The following is a 14,833-nucleotide window of genomic DNA, read 5'->3' on the forward strand; positions in this document are numbered from 1 at the left end:
AAAAGGGGAAAGTATTCCTTGGAAATGATTTAAATTCCCAATAAGAACCCTCAACATCTAGATGACAAATAATTTAAGAGGTTCAGACAGCTTCAATTATATGCACTCTGTAAAGATCATGTAGAGAGAAATGTGGGTATGAAGGCACCTACCCATATTGCTAGTCAATGACATTGATATTATCAAGATGACTGTGCTTCAATGTTGTTTTTGTTTTGTTTCAAACCTTAGCATGTTTTCTAGACTACCTTATATTTAGCTTATTGAACTGAATGCTGATTTCAACTAATAGGCTGGGAAAAAACATCCAGCTATGCAAATTCTGTGGTACACTTTTGCACAATGGATGGGATCTCATTAATATAGAAAATTACTGAGCAGCTGAGGTACTATGTATGAAGCAGTTGATTGCCCCTACGATAGTAGTAATATAAACCACAATAATCTTTTACAGAACCATTGATCCACAGGGCCCTTCAGCTTTGTTTGCAATTTTTTTTTAAAAACATGAAGGATCAGTGTAGGATATTTTGCTTTACCCATCTGCTATGACCATTGTAGAATTCCCGATTAACCAGTGTAGCAGAACCTTAAATTTCCTTACTGTATCACAACCTTAAAAGTTCTTTATCTGTAACTGACAATGAAGGTCATGAAAGGGAAACCTCCGGATGAAAATGATTGTGCAGTATGCATTTTATGTTCCTGCATTACATGGGTCAATTTAATTGCATAGTTATCATATTTTGAAATTGTTAAAGGTTTTGCACCGTGCTCCAAATTCAGATTTTATTGTTTCTTTTCTTGTGTAGGCTGTGGTAACCGGCCCTTGGTATTGGACTACGGAACTATGAGGATTGTTGGAGGGGTGGATGCCCAACCGGGGGCCTGGCCTTGGTTGGTAAGCATCCAGATTCCTTCCAAAAAGGGCCACAAACACTCCTGTGGCGGGAGTCTCCTAAATGAAAACTGGGTACTGACTGCAGCCCACTGCTTCAAAGCCTCACACAGGTAAGATAAAGCAATACTGCAAGTGATGAGACATGGAATGTCTGGTCAGGTGGCACATTTACAAGTGTGGTCTTCAACATGATTGAAGGAAAAAATGGCTGTGGGCATGTTGTGACTCATCAGAGACGTTTTTGGGAAACTTTATTGATGCTAAGATTTGACAGAACAGAGCAAAAAAATGTAATTGGCAGCAAGAGGCAAAATTGCGATTTCCTGGCTTTTTAGCTAAAAAGTCAACATTTACAATATTTAAGTTGTAATATTTCTATTTTGATTAATCCAAAAATTTCCATCAAAGATTACATATATTGGATGGAAAATTTGAAACAAAAAGTCACAAATGTCACCAAAAAGTTAGACAAATACATTTTCTCTTCTCTGGAAATACGTAGGGACTAAAAGTTCCAGAATTATAGCAGACAATATCCCTAACTGTACCCTGAAGTGCCACCCATCACCCAAGGCTTCAGCACTAAAAAATCTTCCAATAAATCAAAGAATCACTGAATGCTTGATTTCTATCCTTGCCTATTGAGCATATATATGTTATTACTTGGGAAAGCTTTCTAGACTGTGATCTCATGGTCTTCCAATACACAGTTTTACATTCCAATCAATAACAAAAACCTTCAGCCATAAACATTTATTCTTCATTTATTGAATACTTTCAAGCATAAATGCTCACCTGCTGTCTGGTTCCCAAAACAGTCAAACTAAAGGCCTGGTGTGTGAATCTGCTTAGCAAAGCTTGCGATTCTTTAATTCAGAAGTTTTGTGACCACTAAATGATTTATAGTATGTATAAATCCATTTTCAATTTGCTAACACGATACCAAATTGCAAAATGGGTTTAGGAAGGCATAATCACTGTTTGGAAGGGGCGTGTTTAGGCTTTCACTTCTGAATAGGGTTTTATTATGGTCGGCATCACTGTTTTGCAACTGCAATCTGGTCGTAAAACAACGCAAAGTTGCTTACTCCCGAGTTGTGGTGATAGATCGCCCATTTACAACAAGCATTAGAAATTCAATTGGTCTCCCAATTGTTTGAGCTGGAGCTATTGGCATTGTAAATGACAATGTCTTTTACCTAAGTGTTATGGAGTGTATGTAGGCGGTGTGTAGTGGAATCATGTGGGTTGGATTGGATTAGTTTGTTGTGAAATTGTGTGGTGTGAAGTGGATTTGTGTAGTTGAATTATGTGGCATGGTGTGATATGGAATTATGTGGATAGTAATTATGTGGTATTGAGTATACTGGAATTATATGCAGTGGGAGTGTGTGTCAGGGAGTGCAATTATATGGAATAGAATTTTGTGTTATGGAATTGTATGTAGTGAAGGTTAATTATGTGGTGTGCTGTTGAATTTAATGGCATGATATGGAATTTTGTGGTGTGGATTTGATGTATCTGATGTGAAGTGTAATTGTTTTGTTGAGTTGATTTATGTGGTTTTGTGTTAACTTATGTGGTGTGGATTAGTAATGTGTGGAGTTGAATTGTGTCACATGGATCTGTGTGGATAGCTTTCCATTTTTGTTTTTGGAAAAAAAACAAATAGGTCGGAGCTTTTGCTTTGCTTCAGATCTGTCTCTTTGGGTTTTAGTTTTTTTTTTAAATCTCATGTCTGGACACATAAGTGTAGCCTTTATGGGGCTTCTTGTCATTATGTTTATGGCCAGGATGCTGTAGCGACAGTGGCAAAAGGTGCCACCTACCAGAGTAGAGAAGATATTGGAAGAGTTACCAAAGAAAGAAAGAGGCAAATGGGCCCACCTACCACAGGAGAGAAGCTATTGCAAGAAGGCTGCAACAGAAAGGCTGGTGCACTACCACTCTGCTCATTAGGATACCAATGTCCCTATATAGAGCTGCACGCCCTGTGCTGTAGGCCCATACCTCCCTCACCTCTGTTCAAGCAGCCGTGTTACACACAACACTTCAAAGCTGAAAGTTCAGTCAAAAGAAATGGGTGGGAGGAGATCCTTGAAGAAGAGGTGAAGGTTGGGCAGCCTGCCAAGATGAAGACACATGATCCCATGGAAGAAAAGGAGAGTGGAGAGGGATGGGGGTAAGGAGGGTGGAGATAGGAGAAGAAAAGGAGGTGAGACTAGAAAAGATCAAAGCCGTGGAGACAGAGTGACTCCGGAGGAGCCAGAGCTGTAGAAATTATCCAACTAGAATCCTGTTGGAGGGCGAGCGGGGTCTGGGACTTGCATAGGGCAACCTTGTGAACTGAATCACCTCTAGCCTCTTGCTGGCTTTACGCTATGGTCCTATGCTTACAAAAAGGTGTAGCTTCATTCTTACTTGGGCCCTAGGATATGCCTTGGTAAAAGTGCCGGATCCATGAGCTTGAAAGCGACATCCACTGGTGTATTGCTGCTGCAATACAGGATCTTCTGAGGCATCTTTGACTTTAGATTCATTCAAGACAACCATATTTGAAAGTCTAGTCTGGTTCACCTAATGCCTCAAACACTGCAGCTCGCCCAGACCTGAATGTCCAGAAGTTGCATGAAACTCAAACCCATCAATGCACAATTCCTATTGTTCACCAAGAACAAAAAGTGATAACTACTCCACCTAATTCAATGCCATGAATCTAGATAAATGTAAACCCTAATATTCACCCAAGTCAGCTGAATTCACACTGGACACCAATCTCATCCTCAAGGAACCTAATGGCAAGAAAACCAAGACTGCCTGGTAGTGTCTCTCTCTACTAAAGAAACTGAAATCATCCCTCCCAAAAAGCAACTTCAGAACTTCTGTCAAGTCCTTTTATTCGCATCTGAACAGTTTCAATACCCTGCTCCACAGATCCTCAGGCTCAATAACACCTCCTTAACAGGCATCATACATGCTGCAGCACACTTTGTCATGGGCCTGGAGAAATATGACCACATAAAAAAGGAAAAAGTATTTTCCATCTAAGCACCCAGGAACTGGAACATTCCCATTTGCATCAGCACTTCCCAAAGCCAGCTCCAATCTAGAAAAGGCTAAAGACGCAACTCTTTAAGAACATTAAGACACAGCGCAGTAAGAGACAACTTTCGCTCTTGGAACCTAGCTACTATACAAATCACACGTTGACTCAGTCTTTGCCTGTAACCCTATGTAGTGCTCAGCAGGCTTTCCACTATGCTTGTTCTATACAAATAGCAAATACATAAATAATAGTTTACTATTCATGAATGTGGAGCTCTCTTACAGTCTAAAAGGCAAGGAGGAACTAATCAACATTGTATGTGAAGGTTCTTACAAAATCAGAAGTTGTAACATATGGCATTTTAAAATACCAAGGGAGCGCTTTCATATTCAAGACAAATTATCGGTGTGGCCTCTATTAGCAATTTGCCTTCAGGTAGGGGGTGAAGGGAGGCAGGCATCAGACAAATCGCTGTGAGTAGTTCGCCAATGGTCCCATCGGGGCTCCGAATGTAATGTTGGATGTGGTGGCTCAGTGGACTAATGCATCCACTGCAGGAATCCATGCTCGACCGCATGGTCACAGATTTAAATCCTGGTGGGTCCACTTAGCCGTTCATCATTCTGAGGTCAATAAATCAACACCACTGAGTTGAATTAACATGTGTTATTTCAGGATACCCCTTCTGGGGTGAATTTGTGCTTTACATGTTATTGTATGAAATGAGAACCACCCCTAGGTCTTTGACATTATGGCTTGTATTAAACAAGGTGCAGGATGACAGCAGAACAGGAGCTTGGACATCACTAGGCAATGAGGAAACATCCGTTCTGTTTTGTTGTGGTTGAGTTTGAGAAAGCCTCGGACCACTTATATAGATGATGGGCTGTTTCCCACAACAACAGATGCCCAAATCAGACATCCCTAGTTGAATTCAAGGCACTTGTTCAATAGAAAGTCTTGCAGGTGGTCAAATGACAACACCTTACTATTCAAAACACACAACCACATTCAATACACTACAAACAGCCCATGCTACACACAAACACAACACTTCTAATAACCAATATTTGGGCGTTCATCAGCCATCCAAAAGGCTGCTACAGCAAGCCATCAAAATACCATTGTTCCAATCGCATCTATAAACGGGCACATTCAAACAGCACACACCGGACGTAGGCCTCTCACCATCATGCATAAAACTCCAAAGCCATGCAGTTGGCTGCCAAAAAATGGCACCGTCACATACCACCAATAACACAATCAAAATATTCTGTTAAAGTGATTTAGTGCACCTGTGCACATGACGGAACCATTCCGTCATGACCCCTGAAAATAGTGAAATGCCAAACCTTCCCATCCCTCAATTTAGCAGAGTTGGTGTAAATCTTAACTACCTTTAAAGGGTATGAAATCTTGTTGTTACCCTTTGATACTACCATTGAAACTTTGACCATGACTATATCTCCCACATTAAGTTTCACTCTGTCCACACCATATTTTTTATCATAACGACGTTTATAAACATCCTGCACATTAGTGATATTGGACCTGAGTTTCTCTGGAGACCAATCTCTGAACCTTTGTGTAGGCATCCAGCATACATTTTCTTTAGTGTAGAGTTCTCGCCCCTTCAAAATCTTAAATGGAGAAAACCCAGTTAGCGTTAGTGTGGTACGATAAGCCCATTCCAATTTCCACAATGCCAATTGCCATGAGATACCTTTCTTGATTGAAATTTGACCATTTCTCATAATAATAATCTATTGAAACATTCTACACAACCATTCACGGCAGGGTGGTACAATGATGTGAAATTATATTTGACCCAATTTCTGCTCCAAGGCCTCGTATTTCCTTCAGTGTGCTCGGTCTGAGTGAAGGAAGGGGACTCTGACTCCCTCCTGCAACCATCCTCGGACCAGCACTTTGTTTCTCTTCACTCTGTCCACGAGCCTGCAGTTCCTATTTGGTGCAGGAGTGCTAAGCCAAAGCGCTCAATTGGACATTTATTGTAAGGATTGAGGACTAAGGGGCAGGAGCTGGTGAGAGGTGGTGAGTCCCCAACGGGCAGCAAAGGTGTAGTAATGCTATTCTGAAGCATATTAAAGTAGTTACCTATAAGCTTCCTGCTGCGAGGGAGTCAAGCATAAATAAATCCCTCCTAATGTCATTATTGAACTGTAGAGACTGCCTACCACTGCCTTAGCCACGAACTCGATTCATCCTCTGATATCTTCACCTTTTGCCAGGGATTGTCCGATAGAGCTTACAAAAAATGTGCTAGGCAACACTGCCATTTATTCTCAGCCGCTGGATAGCTTACTAAGAAAAGGCAGGGGCTCGGTGCACTAGAGCTGTAACAGAGAAACCATAGCAGCCATTAGGGGTCTTTAAGTAGACCCTGGTTCAAGCTAGAGTGGCACTGCCTCTGGCTGTTTGAGATAAATAAAAACACTGGCTAAGTAGTGAGTCCTGACATGGTGGGCGTTAAATATCAAATTGAAAATTCCAGAATAAATATGGCAAATTGAGCAACGGCAGGCCCAGGCATGAAAGTAATAGAGTCAGTCCAGGTGGCTTCTCATAATTCTCAACAGGGTAGCGGGGGGGCAGTGGAAATGCCTTCCATGATTTCTATGAGTCCTAAAACCTGGGCTCAACTGGGGCCTCAAGACAGAAACCACATCAATCACATCAACCCTAAATTGGCTGAGGTATAACCCGTGTCAGAAGTCACAAGTCCTGCTTTATTAAACACAGGACCTACAAATCTGGGGCCCATGGCAATGCCTTCTGGGTACTTAATGAATATATAGAAACTAGGGCCTCAGGTGATAAGGCAGACTTAAGCACTCTTGAGTCTTTTTCCACTTCCTATGCTTCTAGGGCCACAAATTCAATTGATCACTTTTTCTAAATACAATGCGGCAACAGCAGAGGCTGCGGCTACACTAGCCAAAATGTCTGTCACCAACATTATCAGTGATGTTACGGCTGCGTCCACTTTGGAGGCTTGGGCAACTGCCTCCACGAACGAGAAGTCACTGTATTTACAGTGTCCATTATTGACCATTTCTGAGGAGAGAGAGAAGTCACTGCTGGAGACTAATGTAGGCCATGCAGTGGCTCTGGCCCTTTATGAGCCAAGAGCTACTAGTGGCATTAGAAGTACTAATTCTTTCCAGACCAGGCGCAGTTTACTGAATCTTTGGAGCCATCATCTCAAAGAGATGGAGAGCTCTAAGTCTTGCACACAGAGAGCGCTTTACATCATGTCTAAAGTCAAAGGCCAGGAGACTGTGATTCGGCTACGCCAGTACCAAGATACTCAGCCAAACCCTAACATATCTTTAAGGTATGCCACCTATGCACTACATTCTGCCTTTACGGAGTAGAATAACAAACCAATCCAGTTACTGTCAGATTCTCCTCCAGTGGCATCTTATGTGAGAAGCAGACTAGAGACTGATCAAGGCAATGATTCTAGGAGGCTCATGCCCCTGTCTGCTACACGTGCTTTGCTTACTTCGGAGGTGGATGAGTCAGAGGCAAACTCTATGTGTTCCTCAACATCCACAACCACAAATTTGATGTTGAAGACTATTTTGTGGACTGCTCTTCACATGAACTTTGCACCCCGAATGCATTTCCTGAAATACTTTACTCTGCCCACACATGCCCAACACTCCTTTCCAATCAGAGAATATTTATCTTCAGAATTAGTGAGCTATCCCTGGGCAGATTTAGATTTTGAGAACTCTGGTGTTAAACCCCTCTCTTCTAATAATTTGATTACATTTTCCAGTCAAGCATCATGCTCCTTTCTTGTATAACCCATGATTAAGATGTCATCTTGAAAAAACGCAATGCCCTCTAATTCCTTAAAGATTTTGAACGTGAGTCCTTGGAAAACCTGCAGCAGCTGAGGCTAATGTGAAAGGTATGAGGCAGAATTAATAGCAGACAAAAAGAGTAATAAATTAATTGAATTGAGTAATAAAGGCTGTCAACAGTCTACTGTCAGGATGCAGTAAAACCTGGTAATATGCAGATTTCAAATCTAGCATTGTGAACCATTTCACTCCCTTGGTCATTGCGAGCAACTCGCCAATTCTTGGCAAAGGAAATGTATCGATCTGAATATTACATTGAGATCTCTCAGATTTATACATAAGCTTAATTTCACATTCAGACGCCTCTCTATTACTGTGCCAATCACTCAGAGGACTCCACCAATTCAATTTTCTTATCCTCCTCTAATTTGTTAAATTCAATTTCTACTTCACTTCTGGCAACAAATGGAATAATCCATACTTTGTGCAAGACAGATATTGCAACTTTTTATTTATACTCTTATGGGAAAACCCCCCTTAGTTCACCCACTTTTCCTGAGAAAACTTTTGAAAACCATGAGCCTCATTACTATGGCGGATGGATTTTAGTCCGTCTGCTATTGATACGGATTTGGGACTGACTGCCTATGAGGCGGACTCCCCACAATCCTACTCATGATGCGACCGCCACCACTGCAGTCGCATCACCTATATTTTGCATTGTGGCGGAGATGCGGTCAGCAGCCCCTGCCACAAGGCAAAATAGAGGGCGCAGACACATCCCTGCACTACGTGGCAGGCACCCTGCGGTCATTAATTCCTGAAATATATCAACTCTATTGCCCGCTGGTAGTTGTGGACAGAATCATGACCTGGATTTGCATTGACTGCTGACAGTTAGATTTGTTGCAATTGCTATAGTTTCACAGATCTGTGTGTTCATTCTGTCCACTATGTCCACTGATGTATTAGTATCATTTTCAAGTAATAGATTGTGTGCTGTTGTCAAGGGCACAAGGTCATTCAGAGTGAGTGGTGTTAGGGGTTCTTGAGTTTGCTGGGCCATCATTTTTGTAGGTATTGAAGCAAAGTGTTTTTTTAGTTTAAATTTCAGGCAGAAGAGATATAGATCTACCCTGGACATTGCCAGGTCCATATTGTTAGAAGGGCAGAATGTTAGTCCCTTATTAAGTAGATTGAGATGCTTGTTGGTAAGTTTTTGGGAGGAAAGGTTAACTACTAGATTGTTCTCATGATGTTGGGGGATCTCTTGTCTTTTTGGATTTGTTTCTTGCGCCCCCGTCTGGTTCTTTTAGTTGATTCCCCGTGTCGTCATTCTCACCAGACGCATTTCCCCGGAAAAATCCAGTCCCAATCTATTCATTGGTAATCCCTCATCCCCTGAACTCACTTCCGATCTCTCCGCACTTGACATTCTCACAGTCTCCTGATGTGTTGTTGTCTGGTCTAGAGCTCAAATCCATTGATTGTTTCTTATAATTCGCATCATATCTTCTTGCAAAGGTATAAACTCTTTAATCACGCTGAAACTTCAGAATTTTCTTGTTTTGTATCTCTTCCTCATGTTTATTCAATTTCTTTTCCATGTCCTCAAATGCTTTTATACCTTCTGGTGTCTTTTTGAAATCTTCCAATGTTTTTTCCAAGTCTTTTATTGTTTCCTTAGTTTGTGATAATCTCCTTTCCGCGTGTATTATTAGGGTGTTACTTAATTTCATAGAGCATTCGTTTGTGTCTGATTGCCATTTTAAAAGCAGGTCTGGATCCAAGTCACTTAAGGTTGGTAAATATATATATATTTTACCTACTGGCGGTCGCCAGTAGTTAGTTATAGTTAGGACCTATTTTCCATAGGAAATCCGCAGCATTCTATTTCCAAGAACTTTGGCGCCTGTCAACGAATCTTCGCGAAATTTTCAAAACTCGTGGGGCGCTCCGGTCCGCTCCTATCCTGAAAGTTTCAGGGTGATTCGGCAAGCGGGGGCCAAGAAAAAAGGGGGGTCCCAAAACGTGTTTTCCCAATGCAATTTTCCATAGGAAACTTTAGCCGTGGCTACAGCCCGAACTGCTGAACAGAATTACCCCAAATTTGGCAAAGAGGTAGCACTTGGTTCAGAAAGTTGCCTTTTTGTTAAGTGGTGTAAATCCATTCAGTAGTTCATGAGAAATTATAAAAAGAAAAAATATCGATATCTGGGCGGAGCCTAACGACACATCCCATCGTGAGATCTGATTGGCTGTCAGCACTTCATCCTGGACTTGCTGGCAGCCATCTTGGGACCAATATACAAGATAGCACCCCATTGAAATGCATTGTAGTGAATAGAAGGTTTTGAGGGTTACCAAAAGGAGAACTATAAAAGGTAATACCAGACTTTAGTTACATTAGAATTCATTTGTTGATGGTACCATACTAATTTTAGGAATTGTGGTGTGTTCTAAGGTGATTTCACCTTGTGAAAAACCTTCTGCTGGGATATCATGAATCACGTTTGAGAGAAAACTATTTTCTCATGCTTGTCCAATAGAGGTTTGGAAGGTGCTCCAGAAGCTAAAATGAGAGCATATTTTCTGTAAATTCACATTATCTTTCTCAGTCATGTGAGAAGGAAGTCTGACATTCTCAGTAAAACATGTACATCCAACAAGGGCAGAGACTGTCAGTTGATTCCTTTGTGTTCTACTGCAGGTTCCCAGATTATTCTAAAGAACAACTAGAGTGCTAACAGTCTTACTTATGACAAAATTATGGCACACCTGAAGCCATCTTGATTGGAATAAATTGGTAACACTTAAAACATTTAATTTAAAAAGGAACAAAATGATGGGGTTCATTTTGTCATACAAATTATGGTTAGTGCTGTAGAAAGAAAAATTAGGGCATGTTTTAAGAGAGATCTCAAATATCTTCCTGTTATATTTCAACAGGAGCAGCCTGGCAGTTGATTCCTTTGTGTTCTACTGCAGCTTCCCAGCGCTACACTAAACCCTAAAACACTACCCCCTACACTACACAAACACCGCTGCACTACCCTTAACTCTAAAACACTACCTCCAGCACGAACCCCTACACTACATAAATACCACTGCACTACCCTAAACCCTAAAACACTACCCCCTACACTACACAAACACCACTGAACTACCCTAAACCCTAATACATTACCCCCAGCATGACCCGCTACACTACACAAACACCACTGTACTACCCTAAACCCTAAAACACTACCCCCAGCATGAACCCACAAATACTACACAAACACCACTGCACAACCCTAAACCCTAAACCCTTAATCTACCACCAGCACAAACCCCTATACTACCCAAATACCACTGCACTCTCCTAAACCCTAAAACACTACCCCAGCATGACCCCCTACACTACACAAACACCACTGCACTGCCCTAAACTCTAAATCTACGCCCAGCACGACCCCCTACACTACACAAACACCACTGCACAAACCCGCAAACACTACACAAACACCACTGCACTACCCTCAACCCTAAAACACTACCCCAGCACAGCACAACCCCCTACACTACCCAAAAACCATTGCACTACCCTAAACCTTAAATCTACCCCAGCACGACCCCCTACACAACCCAAACACCACTGCACTACACAAAAACCCTAAAACTCTACCCCTGCACGACCCCCTACACTACACAAACACCACTGCACTATCCTAAACTCTAAATCTACCCCAGCACGACCCTCTACATTACACAAACACCACTGCACTACCCTAAACCCTAAATCTACCCCCAGCACGACCTCCTACACTACACAAACACCACTGCACTACCCTAAACCCTAAAACACTAGCCCCAGCATGACCCCCTACACTACCCAAACACCATTGCGCTACCCTAAACGCTAAAACACTACCCCCGGCATGACCCCCTACACTACCCAAACACCACTGCACTACCCTAAACCCTAAAACACTACCCCAGCACGCCCCCTACACTACCCAAACACCACTGCGCTTCCCTAAACACTAAAACACTACCCCCAGCACGACCCACTACACTACCCAAACACCACTGCGCTACCCTAAACCCTAAACCACTACACCCAAACACAACTGCGCTACCCTAAACCACTACCCCAGCACAACCCCCTACACTACCCAAACAGAACTCCGCTACCCTAAACCCTAAAACACTACCCCAGCACGACCCCCTACACTACCCAAACACCACTGCGCTACCCTAAACCCTAAAACACTACCCCCAGCACGACCCCCTACACTACCCAAACACCACTGCGCTACCCTAAACCCTAAACACTACCCCAGCACAACCCCCTACACTACCCAAACACCTCTGCACTATCCTAAACCCTAAAACACTACCCCAGCACGACCCCCTACAGTACCCAAGCACCACTGCACTACCCTAAACCCTAAATCTACCCCCAGCACGACCCCCTATACTACCCAAACACCACTGCACTACCCTAAACCTTAAAACACAACCCCCTACACTACACAAGCACCACTGCACTACCCTTTACCCTAAAACACTACCCCCAGCATGACCCCCTAGACTACACAAACACCACTGCACTACCCTAAACCCTAAAACACTACCCCAGCATGACCCCCTACACTACACAAACATCTCTGTACTACCCAAAACCCTAAAACACTACCCCCAGCACGAACCCGCAGACACTACGCAAACACTACTGCACTACCCTAAACCCTAAATCTACCACCAGCACGACCCCCTATACTACACAAACACCACTGCACTACCCTAAACCCCAAATCTACCCCCAGCACGACCCCCTACACTACCCAAACAAAACTGCACTACTAAACCCTAAAACACTACCCCTACACTACACAAACACCACTGCACTACCCTAAACCCTAAAACATAACCCCCAGCACGACCCCGTACACTACACAAACACCACTGCACTACCCTAAACCCTAATTATACCCCTAGCAAAACCCCCTACACTACCCAAACACCACTGCACTACCCTATTCATAAAACACTACTCCAGCACGACCCCCTACACTACACAAACACCACTGCACTACCCTAAACCCTAAACCTACCCCCAGCACGACTCCCTACTCTACACAAACACCACTGCACTACCCTAAACCCTAAAACACTACCCCCAGCATGACCCCTACACTACCCAAATGCCGCTGCACTACCCTAAACCCTAAAACACTACCCCCAGCATGACCCCCCTACACTACATAAACACCACTGCACTGCTCTAAACCCTAAAACACTACCCCCTGCACTACACAAACACCACTGCACTACCCTAAACCCTAAAACCCTACCCACAGCACGACCCCCTACACTACACAAACACCACTGCACTATCCTAAACCCTAAAACCCTACCCCCAGCATGACCCTCTATACTACACAAACACCATTGCACTGCCCTAAACCTTAAATATACCCCCAGCACGACCCCTATACTACCCAAACACCACTGCACTACCCTAAACCCTAAAACACTACCCCCTACACTACACAAACACCACTGCACTACCCTAAACCCTAAAACACTACCCCCAGCATGACCCCTACACTACCCAAACACCACTGTGCTACCCTAAACCCTAAAACACTACCCCCAGCATGACCCCTACACTACACAAATACCACTGCACTACCCTAAACCCTAAAACACAACCCCAGTACGACCCCCTACATGATGAGGAATTTATGCAGTGCCTCGTTTCGTATCCTCCTTTACAAAGATGTCTGTTTGCAGTTTCACAGTTTCGCTTTTAGCATAGTTTGTTTCCGTGCCTCTAGACTGAGGAAAAGTATTTCACCAGAGCGATGTCACATAATTGAGCCCTCCATTCAGACCTATGAAAGTGCCTCAGTCCTTTTTCAAAAGTTTGTCACGGATATTTCTGCAGGCAGTTTGTGCAAATGTAGACATTATTCAGAGCATGCTAAGCAGTAGCACAGTTGAACTCTGATAGATCACTGGCCACTTAACGGTAAGGCTGGTGTAAAAAGGGGCTTGGCCTCGGACCACCTTTCTGCAACGCAGCTCTGTGGCACTTACTGGAGGTACCTGGTGGGCTAGTTGGCCATCAGGGACCCTCAGGATTTAAGGGGACTTAATCCTGAAACTTACAACGCACCCGGGGGTGCGTTTGCATAGTGGTGCAGGGAGGGGGCGGGGCCTGATAAAACAAGTGTGCAAACGCGCCCCCTGGCTCGTTGTAAATTGGGGGATTAAGTCCCCTTGAATCCTGAGGGTCCCTGGGGCCAACTAACCCACCAGGTACCTCCAGTAAGCACCACAGAGCTGCGTTGCAGAAAGGTGGTCCGAGGCCAAGCCCCTTTTTACACCAGCCTTACCGTTTAAGTGGCCAGTGATCTATCAGAGTTCAACTGTGCTACTGCTTAGCATGTTCTGAATAATGTCTACATTTGCACAAACTGCCTGCAGAAATATCCGTGACAAACTTTTGAAAAAGGACTGAGGCACTTTCATAGGTCTGAATGGAGGGCTCAATTATGTGACATCGCTCTGGTGAAATACTTTTCCTCAGTCTAGAAGTATTGCTGTGTCAATGGTTTCAAATACGGTACTCTGTATTTTACAGTGAGTGATGAAAGGTTAAAGTAGTGTGTGATGAGGTGTATCAGATTGTCACGTGGATGATGTCATCAGTGATGTCATCAGTGATGTAATTTGAGAAGTCATCAGTGATGTCATCAGTGATGTCACTGACCATGTCATGAATGATGTAATATGTGACATCATCAGCAGTGCATTGCGGGCGAGCAAGTTACAGTTAGCAGAACTAACTATAACGGAGGAATTTCTATGGTTTTGTACGAGTGAAATGTCCAGCTAACTATAAATTTCCCTAAAACCTATGGTTTTTTCAGTGAATTTCTAAGGTTTTTTAAATGCTAATTCCTAACTATAATGTGTCTGAAACCTATGGTTTTTTCAGTGAATATATATATATATATATATATATATATATATATATATATATATATATATATATAT

The 14,833-nt window shown here is 43.0% G+C and overlaps 1 protein-coding gene across 1 annotated transcript in view; it reads left to right on the forward strand.

Moving 5' to 3' along the window:
• The window catches only part of LOC146855832 (transmembrane protease serine 11D-like), a 370,733-nt gene that overhangs the window by 15,400 nt on the left and 340,500 nt on the right, over window positions 1-14,833 (forward strand). Inside the window, exon 2 of the mRNA XM_085651179.1 lies at window positions 813-1,011. Coding sequence (XP_085507305.1) covers window positions 813-1,011 — 199 coding nt within the window. The remainder of the gene's footprint in view (window positions 1-812; window positions 1,012-14,833) is intronic.

Source organism: Triturus cristatus, chromosome 4_1, assembly GCF_964204655.1.
Source record: "Triturus cristatus chromosome 4_1, aTriCri1.1, whole genome shotgun sequence".
Taxonomy (NCBI): Eukaryota; Metazoa; Chordata; class Amphibia; order Caudata; family Salamandridae; genus Triturus; species Triturus cristatus.